The sequence below is a fragment of the Ochotona curzoniae genome, unplaced genomic scaffold (assembly GCF_017591425.1).
Source record: "Ochotona curzoniae isolate NIBS_2020 unplaced genomic scaffold, NIBS_Ocur_1.0 contig_3368, whole genome shotgun sequence".
In the NCBI taxonomy this organism is placed as follows: Eukaryota; Metazoa; Chordata; class Mammalia; order Lagomorpha; family Ochotonidae; genus Ochotona; species Ochotona curzoniae.
In genome coordinates this window covers 3289987-3308618 of record NW_024465837.1, presented here as the reverse complement: position 1 = coordinate 3308618, position 18632 = coordinate 3289987, and the positions used below count along the sequence as shown (strand labels likewise).

General features: G+C 41.3%; 1 protein-coding gene across 1 annotated transcript; it reads right to left on the bottom strand.

The window, feature by feature from the left end:
- Positions 1 to 7751: 7751 nt before the first annotated feature.
- Positions 7752 to 13354, bottom strand: CALHM6 (calcium homeostasis modulator family member 6). Its single transcript, XM_040979981.1, has 2 exons — positions 12745 to 13354; positions 7752 to 8240 (listed from the first exon to the last, which is right to left on the bottom strand). The coding sequence occupies exons 1-2, from the start codon at positions 13261 to 13263 to the stop codon at positions 7818 to 7820; spliced, it is 942 nt and encodes a 313-aa protein (XP_040835915.1). The 5' UTR covers positions 13264 to 13354; the 3' UTR covers positions 7752 to 7817.
- Between the last annotated feature and the right edge of the window lie 5278 nt (positions 13355 to 18632).

Genomic DNA, 18632 nt, shown 5'->3' with positions numbered 1-18632 from the left:
TTTTGAGAAACTAAAATGACTAGCTTAAAGACACTAGCTTAAAGAGTAAGCTTGGGGGAAGCCATTGTACTGTAGAAGGTTAGGTCTCTGCCTGAAATGTTGGGATCCCATATGGGCACCAACTGGAGACCTGGTTGTCCCAGTTCTGCTCCTGGTCCCTATTAATGTACTTGGGGGAATAGCGAAGATGGACCATGTCTTTGGGCTCTTGTACCCACATGGGAGACCTAGGAGAAACTCCTGGCTCCTGGCTTTGGCCTGGCCCAGCCCTGGTGGTTGCAGACATTTAGAGAATGGGTGTGGGAGTAGGTGAATCTCTGTCTCTCTGTCTCTTTCTTTCTCTTTCTGTTTCCCCATCCCTTCTCTGCAACTCTTCTTTTAAAGCAAATTTCGGAATAAAATAAGAATAAATACAACCATACATCTGCATGGAGAATTAGGTGGCAATATCTGGAATAAATGTGCTTCTGAGCTTGGAAAGGTTGTGAAATTCTATTGGCAGGTACAGAGAACTAAATAGGAACAGTTCTGTCAGCAACAAATCTTGAGCAGTGCTGGAATTGGAGAATAAGTTTAGAGTTGTTTGGATTTTCAAGAGAAAAGACATCTGTTTTTCATTTTATGCACCATCTCTCTAAATTCTTTCAGTTTTCTCTAAATATGCCTAAACACATGATGCTTTAGTCTCCTGAAATAAACTGTGGTTTAATAAATCCCCAGTGCAATCATTCACTCACTTGGCCAATGAGACAGGTTGTCCCAAACTTGACAATGTTTCAGACCTGTGATTACTCAAATTTGTTTTTTAATTAGCATGTAACTGTTAAGAAAGATTTGTTTATTTGCTTATTTTTTATTTGAAGGGCAGAGTTACAGAGAGAGGAAGAGATACAGAGATGTTCCATCCACTGGTTCATTGTCCAAATGGTTGCACCACTGGGAGCTGGGCTGTATATAAACCAGGAGCCCAGAACGTCTTCTGGATTTCCTACATCAGTGCAAGAGCCCAAACACTTGTGCCATCCTCTACTGCCTTTAATAGGTACATGAGCAGAGAGCTGGGTCAGAAGTAGAGCACTGCTACAAGATGCAAGCAGTGCATACAGAGGTTTAAAACACCACAACACAGACCCAAACATGCGATTTAAGAAGACTGTGAGTAAGCCAAACAGTTGGTAGTCATCTGCCTATAATTATTTGTATTCTTTTGAAACTAAGCTGTGGGTGAATACTCTATGAAAAGAAAAATGAGATTATTTCTGTCATTTCCATTTTGATATTTTACCATCTACACAAAGGTATTAAATATGTAAGTGTAGTTTGTTCTTGTGCTAAATCCGATTGTAAGAAGTGGACTTCGGAAGGAAGCCATTTGGTCAAGAGGTTTTTCAGCCTAGGACTCATGATGGTATCTGGGTTTGAGTTCCAGCTCATCCTCCTGATTCCAGCTTCCTGTTGATGCACCCCCTGAAAGGTAGTGGTTGTGGCATAAGTGGTCGGGTTCCCACCTGCCTGGGAAGATCTGGGTGTTCTACCATCTTGTCCCTGTCATTGTGGTGTCTGCAGAGTAAACTGGTGGAAGAGAGCATCTCTCTCTATTTCTCACCGCAAATAATACTTAAAAAAATAAATGAGTACCATGCAAAAAATTTCAACATATAACATAATAAATCATCTGATTTATGAACACTTGGCATAAGGTTGGAATTCATATCTTTTTGAGTGCAGTGACTCAAAGACTTGGGTCATATTTCAATCCATTCCCAGTCCTAAGCATGGAGCTGGATCAGAAATGGAGCAGCCAGGACTAGAACTGGGCAGCATGTGAAATGCTGGCACTACATGAGGAGGATTAGCCTAATGAGCCATCGTACTAGCTCTTCATAATATATTCTCTGTAATATAGCATCTGGTGGCTGATTTTGCGGTTTGCACCTTGTGTCTTAAAATTTTGTGATACTTAACAGTTTTATTTTCAATAAAATAAGAATATTTTTACTTCTCTATTTTAGAGAAAAAACTGATTTTTAATTTAAAACCATTTTAATTAGTTTTTGGTTTTTGCTTGCAAGATGATTTGGGTATATTTGTTTTAATTGGTCAATTAATTATATTTGTTTTACAGAAGAAAAAGAGAACTTCTCTCCTTTGGCCTACTCTCCAAATGTCCACAGAGGCTGGAGCCGAGTCAGGAACTCTCCTCGGCTCTCCCACAGAAGTGGTAGTTACCACCCACCCAGACAATTGAGGTATCACTTCTGCATGCCAGGCTCTGTATTAATAGGAAGCTAGAGTCAGGAACTGGAGCAAGAACTCAGATTCAGGTACTCTGTTGGGATGCAGGTAAGGGGGAAAAAAATCCTCAAATCATGTTTTTAAAATTTTTCAGAAAAATCTTGCTCAAGACAGAAAAGATAGAGTTTCACTATGATGCAATAAGGTACCAAATCATATATAAAGTCATAGGAACTCAAGAAAGAACAGTTTTATACAGATGTACAGTACCATGCTGCTTAAAGATGAGACTATATTCTAGGAAATATCGTTAGAGAACTTAAAGGTTGTGTAAATACTAAAGACTATTATACAAACATAAATGGCAAAGCTTTCTACACACCTAAGGTATATGGCACACGTTCATGCTATAACTTATTGGTCCTGGGCCCATAATAATCAAAACAATATGAGATCAAAGTAAACATGAGACACATGAGGCTGATTCTGGTGTAACAGTTTACAGTAGAGTTTATTTCTTATAAATATAAGAAGTGCCCTTTAGTGATAAAGGCATAATATAGCAAATCTATAAGGCGGTAACAGTCATTTATCTTCATAATCAATTATTATGTACTGAACATAAACATACATGTTAAAGTCTTACTTTTAATTTACATATTTCAATCTTACATGATAAGCAGGAAGAGGCAGATTTTTTAAAAAAGTCTTCCCCCTGCTTGCTCACTCCTCAAGCTCACAGCAGCCAGGGAAGGCTGGGCCAAACAAGGGGTGTAGAACTCAGTGTGGGTCATCCCCAAATGTTGGGAAGAAGCCAAGTACTCAGCCATCCTGCTGTCTCCCACAAAGTGCATTTGGAGCAGGTTGGATAGGAAATGGAGAAACCAGGACTCAACTGGGCACTTGGACACGAGGTGCAGGCAACTCAACTGAGGACTTAGTCACTACACCAAACATGCAGCACTTTATTATATTTCTGTAACAACTGAAACTGCACTAAGTTTGCTTACATAAGCATCACCACAAATATGTAAGTAATGCAGTGTATTAACATTACAGCTACCATGTCACTAGATCAGCTCCAGTATAGTCTTACAGAATTACTCTTATGTATATGGTCCACTAGTGATGGAAAGGTCTCTATAAGGTGGAAAGATAGTAGCATATTTCGACACAAGCTTTAAGGAATGATCTTAGTTCCGAAACAAGGAGAATTCCCTTTAAGACCAGTGTCCAGTAACAGCTAAACTGAAGTCACTGTATTACTAACCACAAAATCATTTCAAAGTAGAACAACAACAAAAAGATTAAATAGCCATTTTCTTCAAAAGATTGTAGCTGAGGAAAGGGAGTAAGGTTTAACCTTTTAGGTCCTTACACTAACTAGCATGACAAAAATTTGACTCCATAGCCTGACAATGGGTTTTCAAGTTACACAAAAATGATGCAAATCCCATGCCAAAATTGAGAATTCCAGGGATTGCGTTGGATGTCCCAAGGTCTGACTTAGTTTGGAGTTAAGACAGTACTTTTAACATTCTTCAGATGATTTTCATAAGACTCAATGCTCCCAGTGTTTGCCTGTATTGATCTTTAGATTAAGGTTTGAGTGCTAAAGAAATTCTCAGTGTCCTGGTGACACTTCTTGCTGGAAACAGCATTCAAGTCCTGGGCCATGGGAGCATCATCATCACAGAACCCACTCTAAGGGGGAGTTCAAGTCCAGGACCATGAGAGCTTCGCGTCATGGAGCCCACAGGGAGGGAGGAGTTGGCAGGCAGAAATAGACACACTCACCTATGCTCAGCCACCATCACCCGTGTCCCTGGGATGCCTTGACCCCTGCTGAGGAGACTGAATTTCAGCATGGTGAAAATGTATAGAGAGCATTACTCATTTACTAGGCAAAAAGGATTAGCTCCGGTATCCTCAAAGTTTCCTTCAGTTTGTAACACATCAAAGATTGTTAAACTCAGGTTCAGCGCAGTAACCTAGCAGCTAAAGTCCTCACATGCCAGGATGTCATATGGGTGGTGGTTCTAGTCCTGGTGGCCCCTATTCCCATCCAGCTTGCTGCTTGTGGCCTGGGAAAGCAATCAAGGCTGGCCCAAAGCCCTGGGACCCTGCACTCACATGGGAGACCTAGAATAACCTCCAGGCTCCTGGCTACGGATCAGCACAGCCCCAGCCATTGCAGCCACTTGGGAAGTAAATCATCAGATGGAAGATCTTCCTCTCTGTCTCTCCTCCTGTCTGTTTGTCTGACTCTGCAATAAAAACAAAATAAATCTTAAAAAAAAGAGGTTGTTAAGCTCAAGTGTTAGGAATAATGATCTACAAGGAAGTTACTCATAAGAGCCCATAAAGAGGCAGAGTAAAGGGAGAAAGACCAGAGATCCTGCAAGGGGACAGTAACATTATACCTTGGGCCAGAGGCCAATGTTGGAAGTGTCTAGTCATGGAATTGTCAGTTAAACCAGGTCCAAGTTTGAAGACTCAGTTTTGAGGTATTTTGAGAAGTCACAGACTTTGTCATATGAATTAACCCACATTTATTTCACAGAGTTTGAGGTTATTAGGCTTAGATTATTTTGCCTAGAAACCCCTGGGCAAAATTACAAATGGGGGCAATGGTTGCCTGAAAAAATTCTCCTCCATCAGGAATTAAAAGACACAACAGTAGTCAAAAAGCAGTGGCTACGAAAGAACAAGTGAACTACATTTCTGGACAGTGAAACCCACAGACCCTGGGGCAAACATTCAAAAAGATTATTACTGCAACACAGAGCATGTGCAGGGAATTGGTGGCAAGAGGCCATGGAGGAAACAGAATTCTAAGATGAGCAGTCGGAGGAAGCAAGTGGTGGTAGAGAACATCTGGTAAAGGTCTGCCTGAGTCACTTTAGGGGGAAAAATCTCCAGGAGGATATTTGAGGGGAGCCCAGGAATTCAGAGAGGTCACTGTCACACAGTTGTTGAACTTCAGAATGAAAAGTGGAATATTGGAGGTCACTGAGGATGTCTGAATCTCTGATACCCACAAAGGTACACAAAGGGGCCTGTGTTACGGTGTAGCATGCTAAGCCTCCACCTGCAGCAAGGCATCCTATATTGATAATAGTTGGAGTCCTGGCTGTTCCACTTCTGATTTAACTCTGTGCTAGTGAACATGGGAAAGCAACAAAAGATGGCTCAAGAACTTGGGTCCTTGAAACTATGTAGGAGACCTGGAAGAAGTTCCTGGCTCCCTGGCTTGGGTTGGGCTGTTTCTGGCCACTATGGCCATTCAGGAATGAACCAACAGATGGAAGATGTTCTCTCTCTTTCCTCTTCTCTCTATAACTATGCCTTTCAAATGCATAGCTAAATCATCTTTAAAAAAAAAAAAAAGAATGCAAAGGGATAAGAAGGGGAAAAGCAGACCCAGAAATGAAAATAGTGAAGTAGCCACCTCAAACCACTTTGTCTAGAGAATCTCGGCTCCAGTTTCAGTTGTGCTTTTATTGGCTATCAGAGCTGGGACTAGCAATGTTCTGTTCCTGATTTGCAAGTGTGAATGATTTGTTTCAGGAACATTGGACAAACTTGCGAAAGTGGAATGGGGTAAAAGATGCAAAATCGTTTTGTTGAGTTCAAAGCCCTCTACCAAGTGAAGGCCCTTTCAAAACTTTTCTAACTACACAAGTAATTTCCTGATTCATTATCGAAAACTCCACAGATCAAAAGTACACACAGTTTCAGGAAAAAATCTTCTGTATCAATCTTACGCTTTAAAAATAATTTTAATGCAAAAAAATCTAATACAATAAACTGTTACATAAAAACATGGGGCAGCATTTAGTGAAAATTACAAAGCAGCATTTGCGATGTGATGATGTTTTGTAGACCCAGACTACATAGCCATATCTGGGAAGAATGCATTGCGAAGAAGTAAGTAGCATTGTTTTCACTTTACACAGGTCTCTACCATTGTCATTTTTCATCTTTAGCATATATATTTTTACAATATTATTAAAGACTGTGCAAAAGAAAGTGGAACCTAAATCAATAAGATAAAGATAAAAATGCTAAAGGTCTTAAGTTTAAATGGCAGACCAGAAAACAGTTCTAAAAGAGAAAAATACACAAAAGTAACCAGAAATTAAAATAAAAGAAGTGAAAATGAAAGTAGGAACAAAATGGTTCTCAAAATTTTCATTTAGAGAATAGGAAAAAAACTGATCCCGTGGTGTTTGCCATGAATTTTTTTGCTTTGTTTGACTGTCAACAATAGTCTACTCAGCAGCGCTGCTGACCAGTTCTCTCCCCTGGTCCTGTGCAAAGAAGGTGCAAGCGCAAGTTAACAGGGGAGTCTGCCATGGGAGAAAGAAAGGCTGCATGTGAGCAATGCTCAACTGTTTCATGGTTTAATGTTTTATATCCCTTTTTTCAGAATACAGAAAATAATCATAAATTTGAGAGATGGGCAGGAATGACAAATGAAAGTGTACCTGAAAAATACCAGCTTTATCAAGGGATGAAGCTTTTATCTGTAGATATCATGTCTCTCATCAAATCCTTATGTCCTTTCCATCAACAATTCTGTCATGCCCATGTACAAAATCTATCATGAACCTATTTACTGCTTCCAATTTTATCATCATTATTTCAAATTCATTCCTGCCTATTCCCTCCATGATGTCCACCTCCTTTTTCTCTGTATCATTCCTTTACCCCACGTGTGCAACATGAGCCTCCTTCAAATCATCAGATGAAGCCAAAATCTTTCACATAGCTTATAGATCCAACATGGTCTGGACCCTGCTCATTTTTCTGTTTGCCTTTTATGGCTTCAAACTCAGTTAAGATCTTTCCCACCTTAGAGTCTACATGCACAGTTCCTTTTGATTCAAATGTTCCTTAGTTCCTCAGCACATGCACAGCCGCGTACCCAGGTGGAAGCCACCTGGGGAGTAAACCAGTGCATAAAGGTCTATTTCTGTCACTACTCTTTTGTCACTCTGCCTTCCAAATGAATGATTTTAAAGTTGTTTTGGCTTTCGTGATTCAGTTTTATAATCACTGTAGAAACCCAGAATGCAATAATTACCACAGCAGGTTCAATTGGAAGTGCCATGTACCACAGTACTCACTAACACAGTATAATTGTTTAAGTTCCTCATAGTTGTTGAAAAGAAACTAAACTTGAAATTAATTAATAATCCAATTAATAAAAGCACCAATCAATTGTTCTTTCACTGTTTCATGTTGTTGTTGTTGTTGTTAAAAATCATTTCTGTTTTGTCTTTTTTTTGGGGGGGGAAGCTCTATTGAAAAAGATTATTTGCCAAGAACCCTACATAGAAACATAAGAGTTCTAGTTCCGTTTTTCTACTACGGGTAAATAATTTTTCCCCCAGGTTTCTGTTTGTTTTCGTGGTTGATTTTTTTTCCTTATTTGTTGAATAATTAATAAAATATATCAATCTCCACATTCTATTTCATATCTCTGTCTGAAAATGAAAGGGAAGAAGCAATCCCAACAATATCAAAATTTATTTTTTAGGAGGTGAGAGACAAATACAGAAGGTATTTTTCTAACACTATAAGTTGTTAGTGGTATGTATAGCTGATGCATCCACAAAGTCAAGGACAGGAATCATTGCATCACCTTCAGAAGGCGTGATGCTCTGACGCCCCTCTCCTCTATTAACAAATTTGTGCAATAAGCTATAGTACTGTTCTTTCGGATTGAACGTATATAATGATGAAATCTGCTGCCAGTCTTTAGTGCTGGGAGTGCTGCATTTCTTTGGGTGAGAACCCTCAAAAAAACATCTGACGTTCTCTTTGGCCAATGCTGTTGCATGCTCTGTGGCTTCACTTTTGAGGATCCGTTGTTCCTGCTCCAAATAGATTTTCCAAAATTTCAGCTGCAGAAAACTAACTGGAGATAGACATCGGCTGATTGATGTGAAAATCACAAAGACGCTGATGATGACTGCTATCATGATCCAGCCGAACACCTTAAGAAGACAACAAAGACAGTTTAGTCACTTTTCTTGTAAGAAATTTTTAAATCCTCAGATAAAATTTGAACTATTTATCAGTCACAAAAAGCAATGGTTCAGAGACGGTGTTGCAGCACAGCAGACTAAGCATCTATGTATCTCTCCCCCCTCTCTCTCAAAAACTCTGCCTTTACAATAAAAATTTTATTTAATTTCATTTTTTTAAGATTTATTTATTTTTATTGGAAACATAGATACATAGAGAGAGGAGGCAAGACAGAGAGGAAGATCTCCTGTCTGATGGTCATTGGTTGCAGTGGCTGGAGCTGAGGCAATCCGAAGCCAGGAGTCAGCAGCATCTTCTGGGCCTCCCACACGGGTGCAGGGTTCCAAGACTTTGGGCCATCCTTGGCTGCTTTCCCAGCCCACAAGCAGGGAGCTGGATGGGAAGCAGGACTTCCGGAATTAGAACCAGTGCCCATATGGGATCCTGGCACATTTAAGACGAGGACTTTAACTGCTGTGCTATTGTGCCAGGCCCTTTTAATTTCTTTTTTATTATATTTCTTTTTATTCATGTCATTATATGATAGAGTTTCATAGGCCCTGGGATTTTCCTTATCCCCTCCCCAATTCCCTCCTCCCTCACTGGGTTCCCTTCTATCATTACTATAGTACAGTTCTCAATACATGGTCATATGTCCATTATTGCAAGCAGAGTCCAGCATCCTATTATCAAGATATAGTAAAGAGTTTCATTGAGAGTCCATCTCAGGAAGCAGAGATACATACTGCATTGTATCCTCACATCTGGATATGATAGTCTCCATTACACATTTACTATACATCCCCTCTAATGAAAAGCCACACTACAAAATCAACAATAGAAAGAAAACCAGAAATTTACAATGCCGTGAAGTGGGATAACATGCTGCTAGATATGATAATCTCCATATCCTCATAAATGAAAAGCTTCAAAACATAATCAACAGCAGGAATGAAGAAAGAAAAGAAATTAACAACACCATGAAGTTAAATAACATGCTACTAAATGACTAATGTGTCGCTAAAAAAATGAAAATCAAGAACCTTCTTGAAGAAAATGATGTTGCTGTATGATCTATGAATCATTGAAGAATTTAATCAGAAGAAAGTGTTTTCAAGCGGTGAAACTAACAAAAAACATCAAAAGTCATGACATATAGTTTCTGCAGATCTTTGTTGATGAGATGTGTTTCCTGTAGGCAACAAATAGATGGGTTTTGTTTTTTAATCAAGTCTACTAATCTATGACATTTGATTGATCCATTTAACCTGTTTGCATTCAGGGTAATTACAAATAGTTGGTAATTTGATCTGTCATTTTTAGGGATGGGCTACTCATTGATTTAGTCTTCTGTTGTTATTTTACTGAGATGTTCCTTGCATTTACCTTTGATTTAGGTGGGTGCTAAATTTTTTCTCTGTCAAGAGAATATCTTTAACTATGATTGGTTGCCAGGTTTGTAAGAGGCATATTCTTTTAATTTTTCTTTACTGTGGAAGAATTTTATTTCATTTTCAAAAACAAAAGAAAGCTTGTCCTGGGATGACAATTTTTTGCTTTTATAACCTGGAATATGTCGTTCCATTCTCTTCTTGTCTGTAGCGTTTCCTGTGAGAGGTCTCATGTGAGTTTGGCATTTATTTTTATATTATCATTTGATTTTTTTCACATGCATTTTTAAGGGTCTTTTCCTTATGTTCAACTGAAGAGAGTTTGATGATCATGTGTCTTGGTTAAGATCGCTTTTGATGAGGCCTCTTGGGAGTTCTGTGTCCCTCCTGGATCTTGTTTCCCAGTTCTTTCTCTAGTTTAGGGAAATTTTCCCTTATTATTTCATTAAATATATTTGTAAACCCAGTTTCTCTTTCTGCACCTTCTGGGAATCCCATAACTCTTATATTTGGCCTTTTAACAGTGTCTTTCAATTCTTGAATACTTTTTTTTAAGGCTTGACCCATTTCTGCTTCCAGATTTTTGTTTCCTCTTGGTGACAGAAAATATCTTCCAATTCTGAGATTCTTTCTTCTGCCTTCTTCATTCTATTTTGGAGACTCTCCAGTATACTTTTAGTTTGCTCCACTGCATTCTTCATTTCCGATATATCAGCTTTCATTTGATTCATTTCCAGTGTGACACATTCCTTAAATTCCTCGAGTGACTGCTTTATGTGCTTCTCGTTGTTGGTAAGGAGTTTTATAACAGGTGTTTTGAATTCTGTATCCCCCATTTTCTCAATGTCTTCTTCAGTGAACTGTGAGGTTGGCAAAGGGTTTTTGCTCCTTTGCAGGGGAGTCATCAGTAACATTCATTGTGCTTCTGTCTCTTCTTTTGCTCTTGGTCATTGCACTTCTGGTTATCAGAGTCTTCTCCTTGGGGCAGGTTTCTAAGCTGTGTCATCCTCAGGTCTACAGTTTGATTTTATTTATTGTGGTTGATAGACAGCTCTTTGCTTGCAGTCACTTGTGCCACTCCCTTTAGCGAGTTCCAGGTCTGGGTTCTTATGTTAGATTTCTGCCAGGGTTTCCATAGCCCCAGCTCCTGGCTCACCAGTCTCCATCTCCTGTGATACCATGCTGAGGCTGCACCGTTGTCTGTACAATCTTTCTCCCACTTCCAGTCAGAGTAGGTCACAGAATTAGTGAAATACCTTGCAGGAACGTTTTGGCCATTAGCTCTGAGGGCCACATAAACCTATTTTGACCGTATGATGCCATAGTTGGTATTATTTTCCTGTGGGACCAGTGCAATCCGTTGAACTCAGCAAGTTCTTGCCGAGCTCCGAGCACATGTGCAGCTCTCTGCTGTACCCACCGTCTCAAAGCCCTTGCCGCACTATACAAAATGGAGCCTGATGCAACAATACTAGAGTTCTTGATCTGCTGGCAGTCAGGTCTAATGGCCACCCAGACCTGAATTGGGTGGAAACTGTAGGATGCCACATTGTTGCAGTTCACTGAGTCAGAAATGAGTTCACTTCTAGCTCAGTGCATGTGCAGTCCTGTCCATAGCCTTTGCCTCCTTAACAAAAATGGCACCCAATATAGCTCTAGGGGGAAGACTGGGTTGTAAAATTCACCCCATTCCCACACTGTTCATCTGGGACTTGCAGCTCTGTCTCTGCTCCTGGTCAAATCAAACAGACAGGCAAGACGGGCAGTTCTTTGTCTAAGTTTCACCTGAGCTCCCAATAAACATCCCTTCCCACCTTGCTGCTGGTGTAGTTCTGGCTTCCAGTGGAGTTCATATCACTGTTTGCTGAATGCTTCTGGGGTATCAGTTACTGCAATGCCACACAGTTGTTTTCACTGCTTTCCTGTGTTTATCAGTCTCCAGGTACCCCTCTGCTGGTTTTTTTTTTTTTTTTTTGTCCTCTCCTATTTCCTGGAATGTACCCTCTCTGCTTCATAGTGGCTGATATTTCTCATCTGTTTAAACATGTCCTCACCCTATTCCACCATCTTGATTCTCTTAATTTCTTTTTAAGACTTATTTTTTAATTTGCTTCAAAGCAGAGTGAAGGAGAGTGAAGAAGAGATATGCAGAAAGAATCTTTCATCTACCAGTTCACTCCCAAATGGTCACAACAGCCCAGCGTGGGACAAATCCAGGAGCTTAAACCTTCGGGGTCTCCAACATGGATGGCAGGGGATCCAAGCACTTGGGCCATTTACCCTCTCTTCCCCAGTTTATTGGCAGGCAGCTGAACTGGAAATGGAGCAGCTGGGACTGGAATAGTATTCATATGGGATGTCTGCTTGCTGGTAGAGGCTTAACCTGATATGCCACAATACAGGCTCCAAAAATAATTTTTAAAAGCTCAAACAAGAAAAGCCAACCAATCAACCAAACAAAAACACTTGGTATTTGTCTGAATCCATTAAGATTAAGATGAGTTGCAGTAAGCCCCTAACTTCATAGCACAGCCGCAATCTTAAGCAACTCTCAGGCTCAAAGAAAAACCCTTAGAACTCAGAACTTCTACAAACTCATTTGAAGGTGACTTCATTCTAAACAATGCTGAACTTTAAAAGCTCAGAAGCACTGGTATTGATGATTCCAAGGATAGGCAGACCTATATCAGTCTAACAATTTCCCCATTTCCTACTACCTGATCAAATACCTTCACTGAAACTCAGTGCATGCCCTACAAATCTAGGAAAACAATAGTTTAACACGGCAATTGTAATACCTAAGAGGACTCGGGAGCAGGTGGAGGGCCCAGCACAGACTTAGGCACAGAGTTAGGCTGTGATTCCTCGTGGCACCAAATACCACCAGGGTGCTGCTCTTCCTTTACATCTGTTTTATTTCAATGCCCACCTGTAGGCTTATGACGAGCAGGGAGTCTTTCAAATTTTTCTTAGAAACTCACTTGCAGAAAAGTCACCAATTTTCCTGTCACTGGTTCGACCACACACACATCCCTTGCTAATCCCCTCCACACCAACACTCCGCATAGTGCCCCCTACCAACCTGCGACTGAGCCTTGAGCACCTTCAGATAGCTCTGCATTTCGGAATCCTTGGTTTGGGAGCAAGGCACTTGCACAAGCTGTTCTTTGCACTCGGAGTCATTCTTGCACAGATAGAGCACCACGGCCGGGATCTCGCTGGCTGCACACTCGTAGAAGGAGCCCCCGATCAAAGCCATAGCAATCCAGGTGAGAGGAGCGACCGTGGCTCTGGCGCTGAGCTGCGTGCACAGTAAGGCACAGCTCAGCCCCGAAGTGCACCTCTTGTGGGAGAAGCAGCAGCCGGTCAGTAGTCGCCAGGTTCGGGTGCTTAATAAGTAGCCAAGGAGCAAGAGCACCAAAGCCGGCACCAGCAGGAAGACCAACCCATAGGCAAGATTCCAGTTGGCAATGCAGGGGCATTGGAACACCACAGCAGAGAAGAGGCGCTCCCCGCCGGCAGTCAGCAGCGTGATCAGGCCGTAGCCTAGTGTGCTGTGGTGCTTGGTGTACAAGTCCAGCACCGTCTTAAATTTCTCCATGGGCCTACTACCTCAGGAAGCTGTGCACAAGACTTGGTTGCTCGCCGTTCACTGTCTTATTTTTCAATGCTTTGGGTAGAGTAGGGTCTGGGACTTTCCACTCTGATAGGAAACACTTTTAGAAAAGGAAGAGAGCTCCTCCAGATATCTAAACTTTCACTTTCTCATTTCAACAAAACAAGCCACAATTACCAGTGAGACCCGAGTCTGCACCTTGAACCTTTGGCCTCTCCAGTACCCACCCTTTTTCAAAGGCACACAGTTGGTTACTTTTATCCCCAATCCCAGAATTCTGCCAGAATAGCAACCTCATTCTGATTGTAAGCCTTGTTTCCCCCATTCTGATAATGAACCAGGGAATTTAAGATTAAAAAAAAAAAAGCAGGGTCCTGAGCTTTGGCGTGGCAAACTAACCCTAGGCCTGCAGCACTAGCGTCTTGTATAGCATGCTCCACTTCCAATCCACCTCCCTGCTCATAGCTTGGGAAAGCAGCAGAGGATGGCCCCAGACCTTGAGACTCTGCATGCACACGGGGAACCCAAAAGAAGTTCCTAGCTTGCAGCTTCTGGTTCTTTTGGACAATTGGGGAGTGAATTATTGAGAGTCTTACCTCTATCCACCAGCCTGAATTTTCTCAGTACCTGCCATTGGGTCCAGCACCTTGCCATCCATAATACTACCTACATGTCAGTAGATGATTCTAGTGCTTGATTTAGTAAAAATATCTAAGCCCTCCAACTTCAGCTTTGACCTGAGAAGATGAGCGCATCACTCAGAAGTTCATCTATTAATGAATACTTTTGGGAGTCTATGATTCTTACCCCAATTTGCTTCACCTTTAAAGAAACGAGTGGAAGATTCTCATGTTAAACACTTCAGAAAGTTCAGGATTATTTACGTGTTCTGCCTGCTTGCTTTAACTGTGGCGCCTTTAACTGTGGTTTCTCAGCATTTGCTCTAGCAGCATCGTGATTGAGTTTCAGAAACCCAACTTATTTTTCAGAAAAAGCAGAAGAAATGTTGAAATGAAATGCTGAGTATGCATTGTGTATGTAAAGTTCCTTGTAATTGTCTTCCAGTCAGCTAGTTTGTAGACATGAGAACCGCGGCTATCGTGAGAACTCAGGATAATTGAATGAAGCTACTTGGAATAAAATTACTAGATTCCAGCAAAGATCAAGCCTATCTCATGAAAAAAGAGTAAAATAAAATGAGCACTTAAATATCTTGCATATCTCCCAAGTGCAAACATGTTGGATGCAAAATGAACAAATTTAGAAAACTGACACTTATAATCTACGTTTTTTTCTTACGTTTTTCTTCTATTAAAATAGATGTTAAAATGTATCTTTCATGTCAAACACTGGCTTTGAAAAAGTGGCGAGATTTTAAAAACAGCTTTATTTAGATAGATTCACAAATTATACAATTCTTCTATTTAAAGCATAAATCTAACAGTTTTTAGCATGTTCACAAAATTGTGTCATCAATTTTACAAACTTACCGTGACATAAAAAGAAACTCCATAACCATCAGCATTCATTTAGTGTTTATTTTCCTTCTCTCCTCAACCTCCCCTCCTCCACTCCCAACCAATGCAAGGCCCATCAACCACTTATCTTACTCCCTGTCTCCATACAGTCACTTATTTTGGGAATTTTTTTTTCAATTTCCTTTTTATCTAAGTGTAATTGCACATCCTTTAGCAAAACATCCTTTTCCTGTGGTCTATTGTCACAAACGCATAACAGCAGTTTAGAAAGGAAAGGGATGCTTTTAAAGTTTCACTATTGTCTTCCCACGGGAGGAGTAGCAATGTGAAGTTGATATCAGAAAGCACTGGCAGTGAGAGTCTAGGGAAAACTATGATGCCTTCCTTTCTGGAAACACAGCATCTTTGTGACTGCCAGAGAACCAGGCTGGAGGACCACCACTGCCCTATAGGACAAACTCACTCCCAGCACCTCTCAGCACTGCTTCAGGCTGGCTTTTGGCACTTCGTATGCTGCTCCTTCCAGAAGTCATTCCCTCCTCTTTAGGAAGTCTTTGCTGAGTTGACACAGATGGATCAGATCTTGCTCTGTACATTCTTCTCCCAGGCTACGTCTGCATCTTGGGAAGGCTTGTGAAACTGATAACATTTGTCCCTTCCTGTTTCTTATTCCTGTTTGTTATAGCAGTGGGTTTATGAGATCCAGCCTCTTGTCTTCATGCACTGTCCCCAGGCTAGCTACTCTGCGACTCACTCACTCCACTCTTGAGATGCCAGTTTTGTTTCACCTGCTCTAGAACAATGATCCTTCCTTGCTCCAACATCTCTGCACATAAATTTACCTCTGCCTATGATAATCTAAGAGTTTTTCTCACCCTTTAAATTTCAGCTCAGTGGTCACATCCTCAGACAGACCTTCCATATTAGGCAGGTTGAGCTTTCTTATACTGAAACAACCTCAAATCTAGGTGGTTTCATATTATACATTATTTCTTATTTACAAAATATGTTCCAGTGAACCTGTTGTCCATGCTATGTGGCTTCCTACTCTGGGATAGCAAAGTGTTTGTTGATTTTCAGGACTCCACCCTCTGGAGGTTCTTCCGGTATCTCCCTTGGCCACATAGTAATGGGCACATATCCTGTTTGGGGACTGAGTATTTTCCCAAGTTTATGACCTCCTCGGGTACTGCGGGAAGACCACAGGCCACTGGAGCTCAAGATTTCTTTAACTATGAATCTCTCCCCAAACACACTAAGACTGTTATCTATTTGATTCTGGGAAATTATGTCTGCCAATACCTGCTGCTCTTTTCAAGGGATATTCTCTCTTCCACTACATTTTTAAAAGGTTTATTTTGCTGGGCCTGGTGCAATGGTTCAGTAATTAAATCCTCACCTTGCATCCACCGGGATCACATATGGGTGCAGGTATATGTCCCAGCTGCTCCACTTCCCATCCAACTCCCTGCTTGTGGCCTAGGAAAGCAGTAGAAGTTGGCCTGCAGCCTTGGGACCTGCACCCATGTGGGAGACCCAGAGGAGGCTCTGGTCTCCCAGCTTGGATTGGCCAGGCTCTGGCTGTTGTGGCTGTTGCGGAGTAAATGAGCAGACAGATCTTTCTATCTCCCCCTCCCTCTGTAAACCTGCCTTTCCAACGAAAATAAATCAATAAATCTGAAAAACAGAGTTACACAGAAAGAGGTCTTCCACTCACTGGTTCACTCCCCAAATGGCTGTAAATGAGTGGGGCTGGGACAGGCCACAATCAAAAACCAGGGGCTTCTTTCACATCTCCCTCATGGGTTGAAGGGCCCAAGTACTTGGACCATCTTTTGCTGTTTTTGTGGCACATTAGCAGGGAGCTAGATTGGAAGTGGAACTGTCAGGTCTTGAACTAGAATCCATATGGGATATTGGCACTGCAGGCAGCAGTTTAACTTGCCACAACATCTCCACCATCCACTACACACTTTTGCTTCCTGGTCCTTTACCTGTCATCTACCTATCATGAGTCACCTCTGTCCCCACGGCCATATCTTTGAAGCTTTCTTGCATTTATAGTTTCTCTGAGTCTATAGGAGTCTATGATTTTCCTGTGTAAAAATCACACTTTTAAATTTATCTTTTCTCCAAGTGTTCATACAAATCAATACTTTAATTGCACCTGTCCTAATAGTCCTTGATCGTTAGAGAGGAATTATCAATACTTATAAGGGACATGCCTCCTTTTAAATATGTTTGTTTATTTAAATAGTAGTATGGCAGAAAGACAGGGAGAAACTTTCCATGCACTGATTCATCTTCCAAATGCCTCCAACAGCCAGAGCTAAACAAGGCCAGAGCCAGGAGCTAGGATTTCCATGCAGGTTTCCTACATGGGTGGCAGGACTCAAATATTTGAGCCATCATCCCCTTCTTCCCCAGGTATGTCAACCAGGAGCTGGATCAGAAGCAAAGTAGTTGAGATTGTAATATGGTATGTTGACATTGCAAGTGTTAGCCTAGCCCGCTGTGCCACAATACACTCTTGAGAATTAACTTTTTTTTTTAAAAAAAAGGTTTACTTATTTTTATTGGAACGCCAGATACACAGAGAGGAGGAGAGACAAAGAGGAAGATCTTCCATCCAATGGTTCATTCCCCAAGTGGCCGCAATGGCTGGAGCTGAACCAATCTGAAGCCAGGAGCGAGGAACTTCTTCCAGGTCTCTCACACAGGTGCAGGGTCCCAAAGCTTTGGGCCGTCCTCGACTGCTTTCCCGGGCCACAGACAGGGAGCTGGATGAGAAGTGGTGCTGCTGGGATTAGAACCAGCAACCACATAGGATCCTGGTACGTTGAAGGTGAGGACCTTAACCGTTACACTATTGTGCCGGGCCTGAGAATTAACTTTTAATTTGATCTTTCTATAGGTTTATTTTAATGGACCGTGTCTTTTGGATCTTTCTCTCCTACTCTCTACATGTTTGGAGTCTAGGATCTGTCAGGACTTCCAATTTTGCAAGATCCCAATTTTCAAAATTGATTTCTTTTCATTTTTTTTTATGAAGAACCAATTAGTTGTTTTCTCAATGTTGCAGGGTGCGAGCGAGATCACACCACACATGTCTAAGGTTTTATTAATGAATCTTTATTAACCAAGTTTGGCGATAACAGAACATACTAAGATAGCAGATCACAAGTCCAATCAAAGCAGTATGCAGGGACCAGGCTAACAGAACATACCAAATTAACAGATCACAAATCCAATCAAAGCAATATACAGGGACCATGCTCAGGGGATTACCTGTCCTGGATCAACCAAAAGTCAAGGTGCCAGAGTAACAGAAACACCTGACCAGAAAGAGCAAGCGTGAACCCTCCCCCCCACCCCACCCGCTTCATGGGCCTTTTAAAGGGGCTTGTAAGGGGCGTGGTTACACAACAATGCAAAACCATCCCCTCTCAATTGATAGGTATTGGCTCCTGCCCACCTGTGATTCACCCAAGTTTTGTGGGTTAAGGAGTTAATTGGCACTCATTGGGATGGGCAGGAACAGGAACTGGGTTTGTAGCTAAAAAGACTAACTGGACTCATCTGCATTCAACATCCCAGCCGAATTAGGACTGGGACCGGGGTGGGGGGGTGGGGTAGGAAGAGTATACAAGGAGCGGTGAAGGAGCAATCACTGGCTGCACTCCGTAACATTCCCCACTTCTCCTGACACCTGAGTCAAATCATTGACTCAGTCATGTGTAACAGTCAAAACCACTCCATAGCAAGCAGCATACACCAGAAACATTGTTTTCTCCTAGCTTTACTTTTTAGTAAATAATCTTTTTGAGTTCATGAAGAAGCAAATTTTACTAACCATCACACAATAAGAATTGTCAT